The sequence below is a fragment of the Pagrus pagrus genome (genome assembly GCF_965226575.1).
Source record: "Pagrus pagrus genome assembly, chromosome: 1".
In the NCBI taxonomy this organism is placed as follows: Eukaryota; Metazoa; Chordata; class Actinopteri; order Spariformes; family Sparidae; genus Pagrus; species Pagrus pagrus.
Window position 1 is genome coordinate 24,498,248 of NC_140185.1, and position 24,582 is coordinate 24,522,829.

At 41.1% G+C, this 24,582-nt stretch overlaps 1 protein-coding gene across 4 annotated transcripts in view; it reads right to left on the reverse strand.

Annotated features, from left to right (window-relative positions):
* The window catches only part of cgnl1 (cingulin-like 1), a 31,168-nt gene extending 11,487 nt beyond the window's left edge, over nt 1–19,681 (reverse strand). Inside the window, exons 1-8 of one of the 4 annotated variants that reach the window (XM_084355275.1) lie at nt 19,367–19,681; nt 14,489–16,187; nt 14,191–14,285; nt 12,551–12,656; nt 11,993–12,082; nt 11,354–11,490; nt 9,811–9,949; nt 9,146–9,358 (exon numbers count right to left, since the gene is read on the reverse strand). In XM_084355275.1, coding sequence (XP_084211401.1) covers nt 9,146–9,358; nt 9,811–9,949; nt 11,354–11,490; nt 11,993–12,082; nt 12,551–12,656; nt 14,191–14,285; nt 14,489–16,135 — 2,427 coding nt within the window. In that variant the 5' untranslated portion in view covers nt 16,136–16,187; nt 19,367–19,681. Of the gene's footprint in view, nt 1–9,145; nt 9,359–9,810; nt 9,950–11,353; nt 11,491–11,992; nt 12,083–12,550; nt 12,657–14,190; nt 14,286–14,488; nt 16,188–18,585; nt 18,674–19,366 lie in introns of those variants that run through there. The other 3 variants (XM_084355274.1, XM_084355272.1, XM_084355273.1) reach the window with 3 other exon arrangements.
* Nucleotides 19,682–24,582: the final 4,901 nt, after the last annotated feature.

Genomic DNA, 24,582 nt, shown 5'->3' on the forward strand with positions numbered 1-24,582 from the left:
ATGATAGAACAGCAACGTCTTTTTCATTTTAGAGTTATGGCACTATATATTGTGACACTGGACTTGAACGTGGTAACTTATTCACAAATGCAAAATTCAGTTTCTGCAGGCATCCAAAATCTACCACTCTTCACCCCTTAACACCCCTCTGTGACTAAGATGAAAGGCACTCGTTGGTCAGCTCGTCTTGTCGTCACTGTGCGTGAATAGAGGCACCTCCTCTACTAGAAAGGGGATGGTTGCCTCCCTGCTCCATTGGTGGCAGGCCAGTCAGACCTGTTTCCCCTGTTAGCACAGAGACGCCCTCATCTCTGATTCACTGGGTCATTTAGTTTGGTCACAGGAGCGAGAAGCGCTTGACAGTACTAGCTAAATACTGCTATAGAGAAGACTGTTTCACCTCTCAGACAAAACCATTTAGACGAGTAAAATAAGTCTTAAACAACCTTAAATATTAGAAACACATCTCAGTAGAGAGCAGTACTATTCCTCAGCCAGACAAAGTAGTCTTCAAAATTCCCCTCAAGATGAATCAACACCTCAATCAAGTTTAGCAAAAACATAATATTATGATTTTCTTGAAGGTAAAGAAATTAACAGTTTTCTGGACTGACGCATTTGCAGTTTGGGCACAGGTGATCTAGTCTTCTGAGTTATGTTGTGTTACAGCAGCTTCTTCGCATTGTTTTGAAAACTGACATATCAATGGGCTCAAGTTTTGCTGTAGTAATATATGGCTGTAGTTACTAGATTCTGTTAGTTAGTTAGTTCAGTCAGCTGTGCAGCTAGAGCCCCTATTAGCTGACCTCAGTCTGCCAGGGCTGACAGAAAAATGGCATGAAGAGCCGGAATATTTTCACATCTAACTGTCAATTAAGGATTTATTTGACTAAACCGGAGTTGATTGTTGGAACAGTGGAAAGAGAAACTATGATTTGGTGAGGGGTTTTTTTTTGTTTCTGTTGAGTTTGAATGCGTAACGAAGTACGTAACAAAGCCATTAAGCTAGTCTTCATTCAGTAAAAGAGAGAAACTTGAACTCAGAGGGTGTAAGGTTGCATTTTTCTGTTTGGTAAGGAAAATAGGTGTATGAATATTTCCTTACTTGACATTTTGTGAGTTTAATATGTTTTGTTATTAGACCAAAAAAGCTAAATACAAAGTGGTATTATGAGACAGGACAGGGCTAGCGTCAGTAGATATCTCTGCAACACAGTACATAGACTTCTTTGACATAACCTCAAAATATACTTATAACACATTTAACCTTTAAAGTGATAGAAACCTCTATAGCATAAAAATGTTGCTAACTAGCCTTTAACCAAAAATAAACGTTGATATTGTTCTGATGTTATTTTCTAGGAGGTTTATACATCAAGATTTCTACCCATGTTCTTTAATCCACATGGTTTCACTGGTAGTCCTGTGATTGTGTCGAGGGTGGAAGTTCAGAAATGAAAAAAGGGTCTGGGTGTGAACTGGGGCTTAACACAGCTTTCACTACGATAATAATGCATTGATAAGAGAGTGTCAGGATTGTGTCAGTGTGCTCCATTTTGATTACACACAAAACAAGTTCAGCCCTCACACTCCTCTGCCTGTCCCACTTCCCACACTGGGTCATTACCAGTTAAAAACATGGGCAGAGCCACCCAGCCAGAGAGAGAGAGAGAGGAAGAGTGTGAGAGAGGGAGAGAGAGAGACCCTGCTGCTGTCTGCGAGAGGAAACAGGAGGGGACGCAGTGACAACGTGTTACAATACAACCACTTACTGAAAGATCAACTTAAAAAAAAAAAAATTAATCATTCATTACAAGTGTGAAAGTATACCTAACAATCATTGAAGGATTACTGCAAACAAAACAATCACTTTATCAGCTATTAGACAACGATTTGTTTAATTTGTCTGTTAAATTAAATTATTTATCACCTCCTACAACACAAATTAATCACAGAGACTGACAACACAAGCGGACTTCACTGTATTAGTACAATATCATAGAAGAATATGTGGTAATATCATACCACAAGTTTTCTCTCCCCTCTCCCCGAACTCAAAGTTTGACTCTGGTCCTTGTGTGTACTCAAAACTGTTTGTCTAAAGTTGCACATTAACTAACTTTGTGCAGTCTTTGAAGCACAGCATGAACGCTGGTAATGAAGTATGTGACCCAGGTTGTGCGCTGTGTTGAAATCGTGGCTTTCTCAGTTATTAAACCAAATCAGCTTCCAGCATAACGAAAGAGTTAATGGTCTAAAAATAAATACAGCTGCAAGAAAATCCACCTACCAGAATGTCAATCGGTTTCCTGAACTTGTTCATTCCTTACATATGAGGACAATGACTTCTATAAATGTCAGCTAGATTATTCCCTTATCTCAGGTATGGTAGATTCCATTTAAACTCAAGATAATGTACATAAACTAATGTAACTCTGAAAAACCCCTACAAGCAGGTAAAGAGTTTTAGCCAGCTGCTAACATGTTTTCATTTCTCTCCCCTCTCCATTCCTGATGTTGCTCTGCATGTGTTTTCTTTTCTTTTTTGAAGACAAACATGTTGGAGGTATTTTTTTCCATATGTTTTTACCCCCGTCCACCATCTGGCAAACTGTGAAAACATTTGTTTTACAAAACTCAACAGAATAGTGCACAAACATAACATGCAGAGCAAAGGCTGCCAAAAACCCCAGAGTTTGTTTATCCTTCTCACACAGATACACTTAAAATGAATGCAATACTAATGTACTGATGCAGCAAATGTACAAAATATCTGACAAACTTCAATGTCAATATGCCTTGGAGTCCTTCTCAAATTTAATTTAATGCATTATATAATATACTTATAGACAATAATTTATATCACAAACAAATAATAGTGTTTGTTAAATCACTGATGATGAGCTTTTTCAAATTTTACTGGTGCACTTAGCTACAGGTAATCCAAACCAGGATATGTGGAAACACACGACTTCCCTCGACAGCAGCTGAGAAAACATGCTAACTGTGATTTCACTCACGAAAGCTGTCTCACAGCAACACTGACAAATTGTTTGGCTGATACCAAATGAAGCTGCTCAAAAAGTTCCATAAGGAGGACGTTTTCCTCTCTAATGTATCACTACTGGTTACTTCCCTCTGTCTTTCCCGTCGTTCCTGTTGTCGATCCTCTCAGCTGTTTCCTTTTTCCTGTGCTGTCAAAACTCATCTCATTCACAAATTCAAAATATCACTGACAGCTATGTGTTTCCTTCTGCATATTATAAACCAATCTGTGTGATTCTCTCTTTTCACTGCAATACCTCCACCTGACCATCAGCTACAGATTGTACTACTGATTCAACACAGGAAGCTTCAACATCCACCTGCTGTCTTTGCACCACCACAAACATGCCATGAAGATGTTATACGTTCACATTTTAAATGGAAAATAACATAAACTTATTCCTGTTTCTCTGAATGCCAGGCTATAATATGCCATTTAACTCCAGTAGCACGGTGAGTGTTGTAGACACGTATTTTATATTATTTACCAATCTGATTTACCAATCAGATGCTCACTGTTTGGGTGGCAGGAGGTTAAACTATGCCACCATTCCTGTTTTTCCTTGTTGTAGGTTTGAGGTTTTTGACAGCTGAAGTGATGTTTCCTCGTTGCGACAAACAAAAAATGCCTTTGTTGCCAAGCGTGACTGGACTGTCCAAGGACATTCAGAGAACAAGTAGTTTCCTGTATGGTATCACATTATCTGAACTTAACCCTCATATCAAGAGAAGAAAAAAAAAATTATTTGGCAGTGGAGCAGCCTGGATTTGCTCCGCCAGCACGAAGTATGTGTTACAAATACAACAGCATTCCTCATAAAAGAGGGTACCCACACCTGAGGTTAACTGGAACAGAAGGCCTGTCATGGTATGAAAGGAAGGATTGAAGTAGTAAATTAAAACGCGACAGCTGAGAAGTGCTGGCATCTCTTTGGTCAAAAGAGGACGGTAATCAAATCTTGTCTTGTCCTTAGAGAACTGGAAACAGAATCCTGCTTTTAAAAAGAGTCTCTGTGCAAAGCCGAATGGCAGGCTCACAGGGGTGTTTGGATTTAACCAAGGTTTACAGAGAATAGCGAGATTGTGACCGTGCAAATGCTCCAAGAGAAAATAAAAATGAAGTGAGTTTGAGAAAATTGCTTCTTTAAAAGAAGAAATTTTAATCAGAAGAGAAAGATCTTCATTGACTGATTTGTCTATGCCCAGACAAACGAAACAAACAAACTCTCTTCATTTTCATGACTGAATAAACTGAACTGAACTGAACTGAAACTGACCCTGCCACCTTTCAAGCTTCAAACAGTGTTCTGAGGCCTCATTTTCCTCTGAGAACAGCTTGTTTATTCAGTTATGGAAAAGATACATATTTCTGACTTTAAAATCACCTTTGGGATTTGGATATTGACACCACAAACACTATTTGCTGACGGACCGACAACAATAATCCTAGCATGGCTGAAAGACACCAAAATCTTTTAATGTACCTTCATCAAAATGCACCTAGCCTTCAAGATCAGTAAAGCTACACATTGATCATAAAAAGGTGAACACACCATCTGAAGTGATTTGGAGCAGAGGTTGCCCAGGAAACAGAGAATAGTTTAATATATACTAGTTTTTTACTCCCTGGACACCAACATGGTCACTCACTGACTGCATGGACACTTCCTGTAATGGGTGCAGAATTACCTAAAAGCCATCACTAATTGTTTTGGCTTTCCTGGGACCAGATTTGATCAAACTGCAGTTTGTGATCTCATCTCAGCTCATGTCTCTGGTTATTAAAAACTTTAGTATCACCTTATTTACAGCCTGTTTATCTTGTGAAAAAAATTGAGCAAAGATGTGTATTTCTCTTATCAAAATGGTTCACGCAAGGTCACAGGAGAACATATTTTGTGAAGGAATTACCAGATGTACCCCTTTGTTAACATAAGGACATTAATAACAGAGCGTTTATCAAAATTAAGAATGTGAATTGAATGTGACTCAGACTTTGACTTCCAGGCTTCACAGTGCCAAAACTCAAATCAAAGGCTCGTAAAGTCTCAGCAGAAAGACAAAGAGGGGAGTTAAAACTCCTGTTCCAGTTTTCCAGGCCAAAGAAGACATGGTTTGAATAAAGCAGAGAGCGAGAGAAGGAACGCCCAAAATCCACATCCCACACAACAGTTCAAGTCTAAAGACTAACAAATCAAACACTGAGATCTCAACCAACACTTTCCACATCTAAAAGAAATTCCAAACATTGAAAAAAGAACAATCGTTTACAGCTTCAAAACACACTGACTGCCTTTTAAAACACTGTGACAGCAACTTGCAGGTTTTAACCACAAGTTTTAAATGTTTCTGGCCATCTCAACAGATGTATTAAACTACACTCCTGCAAGTTGCATTGGCAGATTAGGCTCCCGACACATCAGCACTTACGGGCAGCAAGGTAAACTGAACTCCTAGGTATTTAGCTCAAGTGTTTAATGTCATCAATCTATAAAGTTATCATAAAAGCTATTTGAAGACCTAGAAGACCTCATATTTCAACAAGGGTAAACGGCTAATTCCTTGCCGTTTCTGTCAAGATCCAGAAAGTCTCTCAATCATTTCCTTCCTCTCTCGCTGCCCAGCGTCTCCTTCCTCCATCAGCTCCTAAAGCTACGCCGGGAAATACAGTGCTATCATCAAACACGCAGACCAATGCGGGAGTCTTTACTTTCAAAACAAGCCTGAGGGTGGACTCTTCTCTGGGCAACGTAAGTTTGATGATCAGACAGTGAGACTTCAGTTCACACGCTGGCAGAGATTACTCGAGAGGCCGGCAGAGATACGTGCGAGAATGACACAGGCCTGAAAATGAACCACATTTAGGTGAGCGGGAGATCACTGCGGACTCATGTGTGGAAACTGTGGAGATGGGAAATGAAGAAATACAGCATTTGGGATTGAGGTTACAGATGAGAGCGTGATAACAATGTGGCCGTGTTGCACACTGTGGCTCGGGGCTGTAGGTGAAACATAACAAGAGCTGGAGAAGGTGTGATAAGCGCAAGGCTCTGTCTTTACAGCCAGGAAGGGAGAGTACGACTGAGACCTCTAAAAACCTCTGACACCGAGAATCTGGAGCGCTGTGGAGATGGAGATGCAACTGCAGCACCCTGAAGAGGCAGAAATGAAAAGATTGGAGCCTCTCCCGCAGGTCGAAGCGGGTGCACTGTAACAGAGATGGAGCTGAGTGAAAAAGGAGGTCTGCAGGGAGCACATACTCCACTTTGACCCTGACATTCCTGGAAACAAGCCCTTCTCTCTACTCGCCGCACCTCATCTTTCCACATTTTTTGAATTCCAGCACATGCTGACACGAAAGATCAAATCCATTTCCAAATGTGCAGACGTCTTTTGTTACGGAACATTAAGAAATCAGATAAGTAACAGTCAAAGTAAGCACATTCATGAAGTCTTCTCAAGAAAGCATGAGCAAGATTTTTCCAAGCTTGATGAAATTCCACAGATTTCACCTCATTGGAAACACAATGCAGCTTTGAATTTAAGACACAAAACAGGCCCCCCGCTCCTTTCAGGGGGTCAGCCACGCATCCCCTTTTTCTTCAGCATACTGACCCACTTATTCAGCATAGTCCCAACCCCCGCTGCTATTATTGTGTGAAACAAACTCATCATTCATCGTTGACTGAGGTCCGCAATTACCCACCGCTCTTTCAGGGCACAGAAAGAAGAGGCGACACGACGCTGCTCAGGAACGGCAGCTCATTAGATTAGTGATGGCTTGCCACTGCAATTAACTAGTATGCAGAGCAATTTAGTGCTCCAGTTTCCATCATTCTTCTTTGCATGGGCCGCTCTGGTCACCGCAAAATGTCAGGCGGAGAGATGAGGGTAGAAAAATTAAAAAGATGCAGATTTCACTCTGGCTTTTCTTGTTCCTCTGACAGCCTCACCCAAAGTAATAATAATAATAAGCAATTTTCCCCTTTAATGCCAGTCTTTCTCATATACCTGTAACTCAGACAAAAACCTGCATGCTGTCAATATTTTGGTCTCTGAAACTTTATTTTTAATCAGACAGAAAATCCGGATGCCTAGAAAAACAGTATTTATCACTGACATAGATGTAACATTCTTATTCTGTAGCTTTCACTCCAAAATAATTTACCTTATGTGACTTTTTCATGCTGTCGTATCATATCTTATCATCTATTTGCACATCGCCCCGGCATGAACACCATATATAAACAGGTAAAGCATTGATAGTGCCACATTATAAATGAATTTGAGTTAATGTTTCTGAATAATAATTAATAGGCACAGTCCTCTGATCTACAGATGCCTCACAGAGTCCGACCTGAGGACAGCTGATTAATTCAAGGACACAAACGAAAGGCTGCGACAAGTGAGAACTCTTTTATATCTTAAAAGAGAAACAAACAATGACTTCATCTTGCCAAGTGTTTACAAAGCACTGAGGGTAAACCCCTGATGACACACTCTCTCGGGGGAGCAGTACCTCTGTTCGACAAAAGGAAATGTTCTCATAGACTCTTGCTGCAGAGCGCTGCCGCTATGGACCCCCACCAGGCCCACAGGAAGCCGAGAACAAGGACGACTTCCAGTCTTTGAGACAAACAGGACACATGTGAGTCACACAGCGGCCTACTGAAAACAATGTGACTTCAGCCCTTTCAGTGTCCTGTCTCCTGCCGTGCACGTCTCATCTTAACTCACCTTCCTCCATTTTCAGATCAAAAGTTGACAACCCCTCTGTTGTTCCTCTAATCAATAACTTTTAAATAATGTCTGGTTCAGTAACTGGCACCATTCTCTTAATGGTGCAGAATATCTCACATTTTCATGACGGAGGGTTCAAGTATTCTGAGGTACAGCTTTTCTTTATTTTTGTCAATGCAGTAAAAACAGAACTGTATCTGTTTCTGAGGCCTTTAATTGAGCCTTGCTCCTAAGCTGCAATAGTGACCTTGCCAGTAAGGCAACTCATAACATGTTAATATACTGATAAATGTCTCAATTTTATCAACAAATTCTTCCTGTAAAACATTCCTCCCTAGAGTAACAAGCTGAGATAACAAAACACCTCCAAACTTGACAGGAAAAGGAAGATTTGCCATGAAAAATGATGACGAGCTACAGTTGACTTTTACACAATGTTTCGTTTTTGTTTTATCAGTGTACTCTGTTGATGCAGTTCTAGTGTGCAAACTGAAACTGAGCTTAACTTCTACTTGAAAAGGCTTTTGAAAAAACATCCAATGACTTCTCTCCGCCGTAGGTTAATATCTAATCCTGCTGATCCATGTGTCTACTTTGTTCATGCACTACGATTAAACACCATCAAAAACTGGGAAGTTGAATCTCTTCATCAATGTTTCTCTGCAAGCCAAGAAAACCAGATCATGGAATAACACAGCAGACACGTGCAACACCATCTGCTTGTCACGTTATAAAATCTACACATGTATAACTGGAGTTTAAAGGGTAAACAGAAAAGTGGGAGGAACTGTAAATATTGAAAAGTCAACTGCTAACTTGTCTTTCAACATCCAAATAAGGTGACCTTGGTGCTACTGAGACATCACATGCTCTGAGAAACTAACAGTCACTGAATGAAACTAAAAAAGTATGTTACCTGCAGTTGGAATTATGTTTTGAAATTCTTGACTGACTGCAATGGAGGCCTCTTTGCCTCCTGTTCCTGCTATTTCTGCAAATCCTTTCCACAGATACACAGTGTTACTGATTTCAGGTGCCAACCTTATTCTGGATCCACTAATACCTGCATGTTTTAAAACTGGAGTCTCAGTATATTGATGCTCAGATGACAGATGACGCCACAGATGTGAAACTAGTGAAGAAGATGTAAATAAAGTGACTTCAAAGCAGCGTCCCAACCTCTGATGACGAACATATGGCACAACTTGCAATGCAAAACACACACAGACACAATTACAGCTCCCCTGATGCAGTGCTTATCTCCACACTCCTCTGTGACAGGGTGTGTTTTGGAATGGGGGAGGGAAGGAAATGAGGAGGAGGGAACACAAACTGCAGGAGAGACAGCGGGGAAACAAACCTGCTTGGCCTCCTCCAAAGACATCTGTAGCCTGCTTATTTCCTTCTCGTACTGCTCCCTCATCTTGTCCACCTCCTGATCGTGAGCGGCCACTTCCTCCTTCAGAGCTCCTTTCAGTGCTGTCAGCTCCCTCTCTCGCCTCCTCAGCACCTCCTCCTGCTCCTCCTTGGCCAGGAGAAGTTCCTGCATCTCCAGCTTCAGCTGCATCATGTCCTGTAGAAAATGAACAGTTTGGTGACTTTTTATGATTTCAGAATTTGCACAACTTGCATAGTTTGGCTGAGACCCTTCAATTTGCTCATCTTTGGTTACAAAGACTTTTTCTCACCACAACACTGGTTTAACTGTTAAAAGATCAAACATTTTCATTTCTATGCTTATTTGTTCATTGAGTTTATTCTGTAGTGTCTCCAGAGTCAAATCTTTCGGATTAGACCATCACCACATAGAATTGTTATGGTCTATCAGAAAAGTTTATAGCAACCTAAAATGCATTCTGTGTCATTTCAGTGTTTGAGAAGATGCATTTTACAGTACGGAACATGAGACAGAATAGAAATACTTTCATCTTTCATTGAGGTTTTAGTGAGCACAGCTTGTTCCACAAGCTTAAAGCAAAAAGATAGTGACTTTATCTTCTTCTCGAACAATGAACACTGCATTACCGCCATAAGGATGTCTTTCTCTCCATCAGCGCCTGACTTCTTTGCCAAGTCGAGCTCGTCGTGCATCTCTGACAGCTGATCCTGCAGGTCTCTGATCTCCGTCTGGTATTGCTCCCTCTCCATCTTCACCTGGAACAGCCTGACAAACCACACAAAACATGTCACCACACAGTACAGGCACTCTATGCTGTAGATATGCACATGCACCCACGCACACCTGCTACTTAATTCGCACATACAAATGGCAGCACCTGTGCTGGGTCTGAATGTCAGGCCCATGGAGCAGAGAGGTTAAAAGGAATACCAGAACGATGCCAAACCAATAATGTCTAAACTACCTCGACATGACAACACCGAGGGGGAGGGTGATAAGTGATGTGAGGCACCTCAAACAAATCAACACACAGTCATGTAGACTGAAGCAGAACATCTATTTCTGCTGTTTGAATAGACAAAGAGGGGAGCAAATGGTAGCTGACCATTTAACTGGTAGGTCTCTGGTTTGATTCCAACCTGTCTGTCCCCCTTGTTTCCTGTCTGGAAAAAAGGGGTTGCTTTTTCTATTCTGGAAAAAAAGAAAAGATGAAACTGAGGATGACACTACAGATCACTCAAGTAAGTGAAAGATCCTGGATCCAATTAACAAAAACATAATTCTACAGTTGACAATAAAAAGCCCAACAAAGGAGGAGGAAGGAATAAAAAAAAGTGGAGCTTCTAATATGAGTGAAATCCAAGAAAAGTATCAGAAACATGAAATATCTTGAGCTCAAATATAGACAATTTTCTCATCTGAAACCGGAGAACACTAAACGAAACCAGCAAGCTTTGGATTGTGGCACCATTCAAACTCATATCAGTCAAATAACAATGTTAATAGCTGTATAATATGTAAAAGGGGCTGGAATAGAGCTGGACAGTTTGTGCTGTCCGAATGAATAGCAAATCAGTGACCAAGCACACATTAAGATGGAGGATGAAAGGTAAACCTAACAAACCAGAGGAGACACAATGTGCTGTATAATACCCCAGAGGAACCTGACACGGTGACCACTTCAGTAACTATCAACAGTCTGAGTGGTTTCATCAACAGAGATCAAACAATGGTTTCAACAGGACGGGACATGGAAATGTCAAGTTCAGCAACAGCTGATGGACAAAATGTCAAGCTAATTATTATTATTTATGACTATACGACCTATGGAAGGTGTTAATATGAACAAAGTACTCTCTGATACACCGCTGCTTCATTTCACCTGCAAACAAAGAGCTTGTAGGGCAGTGAAATGAGCATGATCCCTCAACAGCTTCCCAACACAAACACTGCCAGTTGTGTTCATCGGAGCAGATAAAGATACCAGAAAAGAGCGATGAATTTGGGCGTCACCGCAAAGCCACCCACATCGAAAAAGGTTTAACACAAGTTTAAAAGAACTGGTGTTGACCATTTTATTGCAGTCAACACAACATTCAGGGAAAGCTATGCTATTATATTAATCTACACTGATCATGTCGTTCTCCAGCATTGTCACCCTGCACTTACTCCTCGACTGTGGTCTGGAGCTCGGCCTCTGTTTTGGACAGTTTTTCCTTCAGACGCTTGCACTCTTCTATAATCCTCTCCAGCTCCTGCTGCAGATCCTTCAAACCTGCTGCTGTCCTCCTGTCAGCCTGATTCATCTGATGGTGAAAGACACAAATATTCATGGTGAGATTTCAATATAGAGACACTCTTCTCACTCTTCACCCCAGGCCATTGGCATTTGAAGTGAACTTTCGTTTTCAGTGTTTCTTGTTAGCAGGATCCTTTTTAAGTATTGCAAAGGAAAAGCAGCATGTAAGACGTGAATGTTGTCTGCATTCCTGACAGCTGCACACAGTTTTAATTATTTAACTTTTAATGCAAAGCAAACAACAGTGTTTTGAATTCTTTCTTACTTTATTAAACCACCCACACATTAAGAATTACAGGTTTTCATGAGACCAGCCTGTTTATTTCTATTCTTCTGTCCATGAAAATGCACCTTTGTGTTAAGCTTAGCCAATTCTACATCCAACCAATAGTCCCCTTAAACCCTTGACTAAAGGATATTCTCAAACAACAACAACTTTAGCAATAAAGTAAAATGCCACCATAAATCAACTGGTGTCAAAGGCACAGTAGCAGTCAGACTGCTGTTACCTCAAGTTGTTTCTTCAGGTCGGTCATTTCTTTCTCCAGTTCAGCATTCTGCTCCTGCAGAGCTTTGGCCTGAGAGGAAAAGTCCGTGGACTGACAGATGAAGACAGTTAATTTAGTCTAGGTTCTTTTTTACAGGGTGAGAGGGTTAATATTCAATAGCTGATAGTGTCTGATATGCAAAGTACATAGCCAGCAGGGTGTTAGATCATCAGAGCCTGAAATAATATGCACATTGTTTGAAAAGGCTCCTTAAAATGGCTTTCAGATCAGTTTCCTTCAGTGGTTTCAATCAAGGATGTTAAAGCAGAATTTTAATGTTTACTTTGAAAATTCATGAAAATTCAGTCAAGCCAGTTGAGCTACAACTCTCTCAGCAATTTACTGGTAAAAAGTTAAAACATGAAGGTGGAACTGCACCTTTACACCCCAAAATCTATGATTTTAATATATACAAATGTGTAAAGATGCCCTTTTGACATGTAGTTAGCATTTCACAGATAGATAAGAGAAAGGGACATTTTATTGCATGGGTTCTTTAATGGTTAGTGATTGTCTCACTTTGGTGTCCCCTTGTGAACTCGCCGTGGCACGAGACTTCAACGTCTGTATCTTCTCGAAGACAAGGTTGACCTTTCTCTTTGTTGTTTCATCATTGTCGTTGCTACTGCAGACACACACAAAGGTTTTTCAACACACTCTGGTTATCAAAGGTAAGAAAAAACAACTTTTCTCAGTGTTTAGGGGATCAAGAGTTAATTTCAGACTGTTCTGGGAACAGAGTAATTCATTCCCAGCTTAGAAAGGGTCAGGAAGGATCATGCTGCTTTGATGTGTCACCTCACAGCACAAACAGCTTCATTACACCCGTCTAATAAACTATGAGGCACATGAGCGGAAGAATCAAACATATGGGCAGTATAATGGGATTGCTGCAGTCTAATTCCATCAGCTTGTTAATTAGTAGGAACCAGATCTAAAAATATTGCAGCAACACAGTTAAGAAATATCACAACTTTTAACGCTTTCAAACACAAACAGTATGAAAATTGAGAAATTGAAAACCTGAAACAGTTCCAACACATTTTTACCTAATGTGACATAGTCAAAACAACTAAGTGTAAACTAATTAAAGTATTGTCCTGGTCAGTTAAAATCTAATTTTCTTAAACATCAACTTCTCCAGAACTATGAAAAGCAGCTTTGTCTTGAACACAGAGCATTTCTGAGTTTATCGCCAGGCGTTTGAAAGCCCAAAGATGGGAGGATTCTCTCAGCCCACAGAGCAATATTTTAATCTTCCCGTTAAAGTGAAAACATCAGAATCCACAAAAACGGAGTTACAACACTTTCACATGACAGCAGCGATACATTATAAGGCTGACACAGAGAGCAAAACTCCCCCACAAATCTCTCTTCTCCTCATCCAGATGATTTTCATTAAACCTTTATAACCCCTGTTGGTGAATGTTTGTCTTCTGGGTCTTGGGAATGTAGCTCAGTTTCAGCTCCAGCACTTCCATCTGTGTTTCCTTTCCTTTGTCCTGTGACTCCTGACCTGTGGCCCGACACACCCTAGCAGTTTCCTGTTCTCTTTCTACGTTATCACAATCCTGACTGTAGAAACCTGAAAACCGTTTCTCACTGCAAAATCGCACACAAATACAGTACAAGTACAGAACAGCTGAACAGGCATTTGTTTGTGAATCCAAAACAATTCTCGACAGCCACTTGCTACCTTAATTAAAATACTGTAAACCTCATCATATTTGGCTCCTTTAAAATCTAAACCGCAGTTTAACCTTTTAACCCGACATGCCTTTCCTTGACAGGCAGTAAGTGTCTGATTACAGGGACAAACAGAACATCTTCCCCTCATTTCACGCTGCAGCAAAGAGAGAGAAAGTGGGATTCTGCATGAAAACAAACTCCAGACAGCTGGATCACTCACAGCCTGGATGGGAGGGTAAGAAGAGCACATTCCTTCACTTTTATCACAAACAGTCCAACTCTGATAAAAACCATTTATGTGCTCCCACAGAACAGTCTCTCCCTTTATGATGCATCGCCTTATGGTGCAACATGTTGGATCTGGGCAGACCACAACATTTTCACAACATTTGCTCACATTTCTTGTATTAATATGAGAAAATAAAGCTAAAATATAGGTTGATAAGAACAGAAAAGTCAAGATAACTCACCCGTCCTTCAGGTAACTGAACAGAATTTGTTTTGCAGTCTCTTCATTTGTTTGTTGTGAAAGCTCCTGCTGACCTTTCAGAAGATCAGGTGTTGCCTGGAAAAGACAGGATATTAGAGGGAGATCTTAATGAAATAAGAGAGATCTTAACAAAGCAAAATTAAGCGTTCTCTCACAGATCCCCATTTTATTAAGGCTGAACATACATTCATCTGTTGGACAATATACTAATGTTTAGTAAGTAAAATAAGACACAAAGACATAAAGAGATTTAATTAGTGCTGCAGCATATCTCTTACCTGAACATCTGTCTCTGTACTGGACTTTTTGTCTGCAGCTGAAGAAGGCTTGGATAGCGACGTTGACAATGTTGTCGTCGAAACCTTTCCAGCTGAAGAGGCACCGTCCTCGCTCTCTTTACTCTTGAATGGTAGTGAAGAGGAGCGAGTCTGTGGTTTTTTGTAACCCTGTATGAAGCCCACACCTTTAGAGATGGTGCTCTGAGGGGAGCCGGGCGCGCTAGTGGCACGAGATGAAGCTCTGGAGTCGACCTTACCATCTACAGCTGTGATCCAGGAGTCCTGACTGCCGGCCGTTTTCTGCAGCCGTAGCTGCGAGGGCCGCAGGACGTGCTCCATTGATGTGCCTCGCTGGTGGCTAAACTCTTCCGTGTAACCATCTCGAAGGCCGAGGGCACTATCCACGCTGCGTGACCGCTTCCTGTCCTCCGGGTTTATCCTGTTCCTGCGCCCAGCCCTGCCCCTGCGCTGGTGGCTGCCAACTTGGCCATCAAACTTTTCAATGAGCTCATCGACACCAGGAATGGAGCCTGTGTCAATGTCTCTGCCTGAACCTGGGAGGAAAGGGATGTAGCGGCGGTTCTCGTGGCGGTTGATGGTGTCTGCATAAAGGGCGTCCATCTGTTCATCTATCAGATTCTTAGAGGTGGAAGATGAGGAGGAATGGCGCGAGCGGGAAGAGGACTGAAGGACTGGCCCACTTGAGTCAGTTCTGCGTAGTGGAAGGACATCAGGCTCACGGCGGGAGCGCTCCAGGCTGGAACTTGTGCTGCTCATGGCGGTGGGGGATATGCATGGAGTCTTGCTGTACTCACTGGTGGGACTGGACACAGTGGAGGGCTGAGGCTGGGCTGGAGGCACTGGTTGGTGCTGGGTTTTGGAGACTGGCTTGGACTGAGGTTGATTCAGGTTGGTGAGAGGAGCTTTGGACTGCGGTTCTGCCACTTGTGACTGTGTCCTTGTCTGAGGCTTAGCAAGCTGGGAAGGAGGCAAAGACTTCGACTTGGACAGAGCTGTCTCACTCAGGCTCTGGGACGGAAGTTGCCTTTTCTCTCGCTGGGCAGGAGCCCTGCTCTGGTCCAGGCTGGACGGCTTGGCATGGGACGGTGCAAGCACAGCAGATTTAGAGGAGAGTCCTCGCTGCTGGTTCCCAGTCCCAGATGGAGGCAGAGACCTTGAAGGCAGGCTGCGGGAACCATCAAAGTTCAGTGAGTTGGTGTTCGGATCATACGGCTGTAGTATCTCAGGGTGCTTCTGAAAGTTCAGAAGGGAGGATGATTTCCTCTCTTGTGAATCTGCGACACCATTTTGAGAACCAGTGTATTGCATCATCTTCTGAGACCTGTACTCCATGAAGGGGCTGTTGGATCCAGCCTCCTTCCCTCCCTTGAAATCATACTCATCATAGTTCTCAATGAAAGAGCCCTCTGTGTCGATGTACCCATTACTGTTAGGGTCAATATAGGATTGCGGACCCCTGTCCTGGTTGTTGAGAACCACGTAGGGGTGTCCATCTATCCCCTGAACACGGATGCTGAGACCGTATGTACCAGCTCCATTACTGTGGGGCCTGGATGGGCGGGACGGCTGAGTGTGGCCCTGCTGTGGTCCGCTGTTAGGAATGCCAGTCGCTCTGTACGACTCCATCAGGAATGCAGAAGGAAAATAAATCCCTCTCCCTGGATCAGGTGGCCCACCTCTGCAACCAAAGGTTTAAACAGGCGGTATTAGTCAGAGATGAGACATTACATAATTCAGAATCAAACAAATGTCTCCCAGATTTACACTCCACCTCTAATGAATCATTAAAGCCTGGCTGTATTTAATTATGTTGTTTGCTGTCATTTGCTTTTCTTGTTATAGCGCTTTGTTTTCTCTCCAAAGAGAGAAGAATCAAACTGTGCTCTTGCCGAATGAAGAATGAGACAATATGTTGTGTCTAACATCTCAGAACGCATTATATCTCTGAGAGTATGAGTCAACATTGGCCACATTCTTTTAACAGCAAAAATTACCAGGTACTGTTTCGAGAGCCCTTACAGGTGTGTGACTAACAGGTATGGCACAACAAAATGACTGTTTACTGAGCATGACAAGAATATAGGTTTAACAGGTTGAGAGAAAGGGATTAAAAGATAACACTCCAACATGAGTCAGACCTGAAAAAAGTGTAAGAGCTCAATCTTCTCTGCACAACTATGAAGGGTGTGAGGTTTAGACTGAACGTATGGTGTGTATATTTGTGTGTGTGCTTACACAGTGTACTTGATCCATGTAAATAACATTGTAATTTGCAGCCCACGCTCATGGGAAGTGCAACGCAATCTTATTGGGCTCAGTTTTGTCACATTTATAATAATTGCAGGGTTGTCAAAGTTGACAGATTTGCAGCGCGGTTGTGAGAACACAGCTGGCAATAAATATCAAACTGTGTACAAATATTAAAGTAAGCTGCTAAATGTTCCTCAGACACATTTATGCCTGGGAAGCCGGTAAAGACAAAGCCATCAGCAGCCACCATGTGTTTCACTGGACAAAGGGCTTTTAACAGGTTCCTGTTTGCCTTGCTGATAGTGTCCCATTCTACCTGATGTTACAATACAAAGACGGACTGAGATGGACCTGGAGGAAGGACACTGATAAGAATGACAACAAAGGCAGAAGCAGGATACAGCACATTAGCATCAAATAGGCAAAGCTCATTCATTGACAAGCCTATTTAGAAAAATGTATCCCCATGTAGGGTCGGGAGAAGAGCTGGGACCAATCTGATCCAATGTCTGAAACAATAAAATTCTAGAAAAATAGAATTGATTGTTGACACTCATCCCCAGGTTGTCAAATAGTGACGCTTTCAGTTGGTGTCCAACCACAGACACCAAAGCGTCAGTATCTGACCACCAGTGGATGAGACGCAACAATCAATTTATCTTTCTACAGAAAGTTACATGTTGTTGCTTTAACCTACAATTCAAATAATCGCTTTTGAGTACATTTAACTTAAATGTTTTTTGTATATTTTTTGCTCTTTTGATAAGAAGCGCTGTGTGGTTTATTGCAGTCTCGTGTAAACTATGTTCAATTGTCTCTGGTTGCATGAGGCCACTGTGGACAAAGCTACAAAACACAAATCAACAAGCATGATAGCTTTGTGCCAATATTAGATGTTTACTTTTTTTTCCCATCAATATGATAAAATATAATTATTTTTCAGGGATTCAGTTTGCCTGATAAGCAAAATATAGATATCTCTGTCTGATTATTTTATCTATAACAGTTTTATATAGATAAGACAAGCAATTTTCCCCAAAAATATACTATCAGGGTATATCACAATATAAAATTGCATGTAACCTGACAGAAGAAGTCAGGGTTTCCCCCAGGAAATTGGTTAACCAAGGTGGTAAGCCACTCAAGCCTGCACCTTGTTAGATATTTGGCATCTGCTGCATGAAATAGTGCCTGCCTTCTTCTAACATTTTATCTGACAAGTGTATGAATTAAATGTTACATAACACTGGTTTTCAAGGCTGCATTACAATAAACTGATGTGATTTTGTGAACTTACCACTGTTCTACTTGTTCTAATACTTGCCTTTGCAATGTTGATATTGTCACAATGTCGATATTGAAGTATTCTGTCAAAAATATTGTGATATTTGATTTCGTTGCCCAGTCCGAGCATTTATAAAGTGCTTTTGAAGAGATTCCAAGATATCGAGATATATATTACATTACAAAATAGACTTAAAATATCGCAATAATATTTTGCCATTGCCATTTTATACATGTCACTCCTAGCACCACATGAGAATATTTCATCTCAGCTTAGTTTTGACAAGTCAATGAGTACGGTGAATGATAGGTTGATCCTTGTGCTCCAATTAGTATGAATCAGTCAGCTTCACACCGGTTAGTCTGCACAGGAGGGAAGAAGAGGGCCTCTGTAAACTGTCCTGTCCAGCAGGAAGAGTGCTGTCGAGGACAGATTAAAGCTAAAGACGACACAATAGACTCTTTCATCCATAATGTCACATGTATCCAAAACACAAGAGCTCCAACAAGTGTGCAACTTTTTTCCTCCCATTGTATTTTACACTGCAAGAGGAGGAAACCCTCACTGAGTCCTTCATGGAGGCAGTGCTGCCTTCACTGACCCCTGTGCTGCAGAGCAGAGAGGTCAGCAGGCAGGTTGGACGTCAAGGCCCTCGCTTTGATGTGTGCAGAGGTTCAGACTCTGCAAAGGTTTAACGAAGCAGATTTTTATCTGCTCATGTGAACTGATTAGTTTTCTGTGTCACATAGAGTCCCGACAGTGTGTCTACAGCTGCAGTGACTCACAGGAGAAAACAAATCAGGTAAAACGAACCGTGAAGGGGTAAATGTTAAAGCTGAGGATTTACACTGTGGGAAAATATCATTACGTTACGTAACGTGAATGGGAGTTCACTAATCTGGAGAGTCAGGTAAATCCAACATGAGCGTCCAGCAGCACTGTGAACACAATTAAATCAAAGCACTGATGTGTAAATAACAAATAAAAGACGAGGAGTGAAATGTTAAAGTAGCTAGCTCATCTGTTAGTTAGCTAGCAGAAGAAGGAGAAACAGCTTGAGTTGACGCAGTTTACATCGCTGCTGCTGCTGCTGAGCGCAACAGGTGGCATGAAACACAGCAGCAGCCTGAGATTTAACTCCAGTGAAACTTCACAAAGCTTCACACCTCTCTCAACTCCATTCGTCACATCATTCAATGGAGTTTAGAGCAAGTTAAATCCTAATTTTGTTGTGACAAATGTTCAGTTATCTGCCTCTCGTTGAGTTTAACGGCTGTTAACGCTCCCAGCATCTACAATGAACAGTTAGCTAGTTTACTCACCGACGTCGCTTCTCGCTCCGGTCCACTTATCGCAGGTTGTAAAAAGTTTGTTTTAAAGGGTCTTTAACGAGATAAACGGGGGAGCAAAGTGCCCACGCCACCGCTTTGCTAACTTATTTAGTGCTGTGTTGTTTTCTCAGAGAGAGGCAGAGAGTTTCAAAACTACGTCCGACCCTCCGGGCCGCTCCGCCTCCTGAAACAAGCGCACAAACCCGCCCACCCGCGCAGACCCAGGCCGCTGGTCCAGGAACAGATTCACAGCAGGAATCCGCCCTGAAGCCCCGGCGGGACCTCTCTACCGCACGGCCTGGCTCGGCTCGGCTCGGCTCGGCTCGGTTCAGCTCAGCAGAGTTTATAAAAAAGGCTCTGAAAGCAGCGGGGAACAAGTTGTAAGTGGGACCCAGTCTGTTAATTAGACTGACATACTGGCTCATTATGAAACAAACACCTTTTATTTTAAACTGAGCAAACGAGATGTTAAGAGAGGGCAATAAAAGTCTTGCTGCTTGTGTTTAGTGGGAGCTGGGCCAACATTTTTTTAAAAAGAAGGGAAAAAAGTAGAAAAACAACCTTTTCTCACATATAAAATGACCCGGTTCATGAGCTTTGTGGTGTGAGTCACCATTATGTGAAAAAAAACAGTAAATGGGTGGACCCAGTAGATAGTAATTGTAATATATCTTCTGTAGAAATAAACAAAATAAGCCAAAAACAACCGAATGAAATATTCCATAAATATTAGGATATTAAAACAACAAGTTACACACTCTAGCTTCACAAATGGATGCTAGTTTCCTGTACAAACTAACTGCTTTATGCATGATTTAATGTCCACATGCATAGGCCACAAACTCGATGTTTAAGTTTAATTGTTTGCTCACCTCATAAACGCAATTTGCAGCTGCATGTCTTTAAAAACCGAGAGCGTCATCTAGTGGATAGTAAGCTGACCTGAACACAGTTAGTTAATGAGATCCTGTGCTTGTAACTCACTCAGACTCAGTGCAGTGAACGCATCACACGTTAAAGAGCATCCTGTGTAAGGCACAGACATGGTGGGAGTCAAGGTAGCGTTACAAAGTAAAAACATGGCATGAGGCAGGGATTATGCTGAGTAAGGATGAAGACATGATGAAAAATGTTGCAGGGAAAAAAACATTATTTTAGGAATGAAGTTTCTGTGGTGGGCATGTACTTTAAGAGGAAGTGCAGGACTAAGCAAACACCACTGAGCAGTGATAAATAATATCTCAGATGGCTAAAAGTAGCAGGACAAAGATTAAAGTCAGTTTGAGTGCACTGAGGGATCGACTGTACTTATATGTGAACAATACTGTATACAAATATCTTCACAAACATTCCCTCAAAACCATACTGTTCCGCTATATTGTATATATGAACTATTTTATTAAATTACAACTAAAAAACAAATTAATATTAATAATAATCAGATTCTTCTGCCAGTATCGGATGCTGCAGTTTGTGGTGTTGTATTCGATTGTATGATGTTCTTAGCTTTGGTCTTCGATATATAAAAATTAGTTGGACAAAATATAAGAAACTTCTCAAATAAATTACTAAATATTGTCTTTACAAGTAAGTACAGTACTTCTGCACTAATCACTGAGTCCTTTTGAGTCCATCTTTTTCAAATATTATTTCATACAATTACAGTTTAACTTCACAGTCTCAGGCTGAACAGTCTGAATTTCATGTTCGTATAAAATGACCAGTGATGGATAAAAGCACCCATGTACACATGTAATGTACATATTACATGTTATAGGACAAGGCTGCCCAAAGAGAGTCATGCGGTCCAAATTTTGTCAAAAATAATCCTAAAAATCCTTGAAAAATATTATTTAAAAGTTTATAATACTATTTCTATTTATCCTGTTTTCTTGTGATGTAAAATGCTCTTTAAATAGGGCTATGTAAGATAACTATTAATTATTTTTCACAATCTGAGCGCAGGATCCTAGTACCACTTTGCATCATAACAATACAATGCATTACAGTAGGGCCACCGTTTAGTTTCAGTTTTGGCTCTCTAAGTGAAACGTTTAGGCACCTCAGGTATAGGATCGTTATTATAGATGCATTTACATATAAGCAACATTTTAATATTGTAGCTAGTCGAGATGGAACAAATTTAACTACTTTACGCACTGCTGAAGACGTATAAAGTAACATTAAATAAAAATACTCAAATTATGTACATATAGCTCAGATTTTTACTGAAGAGCAGTCTGCTTGTGAAATTACTTTCCTTAACTGACAATGACAGAAAAAGTTGCTCACTGATTTACGCTGACATTATGAACAAATAACACAATCAAAGTTGTTTTTATGAATCTTTGCACTGCAGCAGAAAAAACAGTAAACCGGAGGCCCTGCTGCCCCTGTCTTTGTAGTGGCCCACTGTTTGTATCTGTGTCCGCAGAGAGACGCCGCAGCCTTTAATCTGAGCTCTGTGCCACTGTGTTGGGTTACAGCAGCACAATGAGAGCTCTGTTCTCCTCTGAGGTGCCACAGCTGGGACCTCTGGGCATGCTCAGTGCACAGCTCAGTCTTTTCCTGATCATAAGAAGGACTGCAGGCTTTCCTAGCTGACACGCACAAGAGCTGTCATAGATGCACATTTTTAGCTCATTTGACTTCCTCATTTCCATTGTTGATTTTTAACAGGAGAAAAAGATGGAAAAGATTATGTAAATTTAACCAATGTGTCCGGCTAAAGCCACCAGCGAAGATCATGTGGTGGAGGAGTGACTGTATTTCCAATCCCAGTCTGTTAGATTGTTTATGTTTGCAGATGATTCTGCATCAGTAAATCTGCAGCTTACAAAAAATCGGTTTCATCCCTGGTGGACTGGTGTGAAGTCAACAACTTAGAGTTGTATGTTAGTGCTGCTCTTTAAATGTGTTTCTCAGATAATGTATATTAATGTGTCTTGTTTGACTGTGATATACTGTGTTTCCAATGTACTCTTTTGCACATGCAAGCAAAGACAAAATGTCTGCCTTTTGAATGCAAAAGATAGACAATAGAGTATTTTCTATTCTAAACAAAGACAGTAGTGGTCACAATGGTCATAAAAAGTCAGGAAATCCAACAGGTGGAGAACTACAAATTCCTGGGTGGAGCAGTATTCTCTGAAGTGGGAGGTCAACAATAGTACTGAAGAAAGCTCGGCAAAGATTTCACTTTTTAAGACAGCTGGAAAAGTTTTGATATCACCGGAAGGTATTGTGTAATTCTGTTGTGCCTGCATTGAGAGCATCCATTCAGCAAGGGGCACTTGACTCCTAAATTATCAATATGCTGTTATAATTTTTGTCCATGAGATGTTGTAATCGTAACATGGAATGATTTATCTTTTATCTTTTTATTTAGCTTTCACTTAATCTTGGCTCCCCATTACACTTTCTGTTGTCTCTTTATTTACCGTATGTTTGAATGTCTGTATGTTTGTTTGCCACAGTACTGTAAGTTTGTATGTATGTAAGTCTGTTTTTAAAGGTACTATATAAATAAATGTATTGTTATTAAAAGTATTAATGGGCAAAGAAATGTCAAAGGCCCCTCAACTTCACATTGAGGCAAGAGACCCAGACTCTGCTGTTAGTTTGAAAACTGCACCAGAACATAAGTATTTGGTTGAAACAAACCCACACTGACACTGCTACACTCAGTATGCTGTGCAGCTGTAACATGAAGGAAACATAAACAACACCAAAAGGTAACATTTTATTTTCACGAGCCCGCAATTGTATATGAATGTCATTGTCATTTTCAGAAACTTTCCCAGAAAGATGTTGTAGAAAGAAGATAGGATTGTATTTGAAAGAAAAGCTCATTTTTGTGCAGCATGAATCCTGAGAGGCGGATGATCTTACTGTTCGGAGCAGGAGGAGCAGCAGGCTCTTTGGTCGAGCTTCAAGGATGAGAGCCAAGGACTTTCTGTCAGCTGGCCCGGCAGCCATGACAGGAAGTCAGCCTTCAGACATGGTGGTCCCACTCCAACAGAAAACATGCACACCCACCCGCCACCATCAGCACCATCAGCAGCCAAACGCTCTCACATGTTCTGCTTTCTCTGCAGAGAGTATTCAAAGATGACAGTCGTGATTTACGTTGCATCGCTGATCTCACCACAGGCAGAACAGCAGTCAGCAGTTTTCAACCGGGTGTCACCTCCGTCAAAAAACTGAACCGGGATCAGACCTCTCAGGACGTGATGAGAGCTCATCATGCTCCATCTGCACCACGATAATTCTGTGCAGATGTACAGATTTACAGCATAACAGTCCTCCAGGTTCAGAGGAGCATTTTCACAACACTTTGGGGATTCATTAACTTCAGTCACAGAACAAGTAGCAGATTGAGAACCTCAGCCTACAGAAAGCTGCTTCAACCAAAAGTATTTGAGACAAAACCCTTTTACGTTTGTACTTTTGATAATAGCTGCATCACTTTCATTCCTGCTGAACTCTATTTTCAGTTCATTTCTTTGTTTTTATTTTACTAAAGTTAATAAAGAACTTCCAATATTCTACTTTATCTATATTTTTTGTATTAATTCATCTTTAAAGGTGCAACATGTAAGAATTGGCCACCTGTTGAGTGGATTCTCCAAACCAAACAAATAAGGGACTGGGATCTGGGATCAGCAGGTAGATTTGGTGTTTACACCAATAGCACAGGAGCTTTGTCAAAACTAAACATGGAGAAGCAGCGTTCAGTTATTATGCACCACATATCTGGAACAAACTCCCAAAAAACTGCAGGTCCGCTCCAACTCTCACCTTTTTTAAATCAAGGCTGAGAACCCTTTTGTTTGCAACTGCCTTTTATTGGAGAAATGTTAAGGCTTTGGTCGATATCTTGAGCTGCACTGTAACTTTATATTGTCTTGTCTCTTTTAAACCTATTCTAGTTTTGCTTATTTTTCTATTTTTTACTTGTTTTAATGTTTCTGGATATCATCCTACTTAATTTAATGTCTTTTAATGTAATTTTATGCCCCCGTAAAGCACTTTGAGTTGCCTTGTGTCTGAATTGTGCTATACAAAAAAAATTGGCTTGCCCTTTGACTGACGGGCATCGACGGGCTCCAACGGGCTTCGACGGGCCAAGGTTAGTTAATTTTTGAATGCTGTCTACTAAAATTCTTATATATTGCACCTTTTATACACTATATTTGATCTGAGTT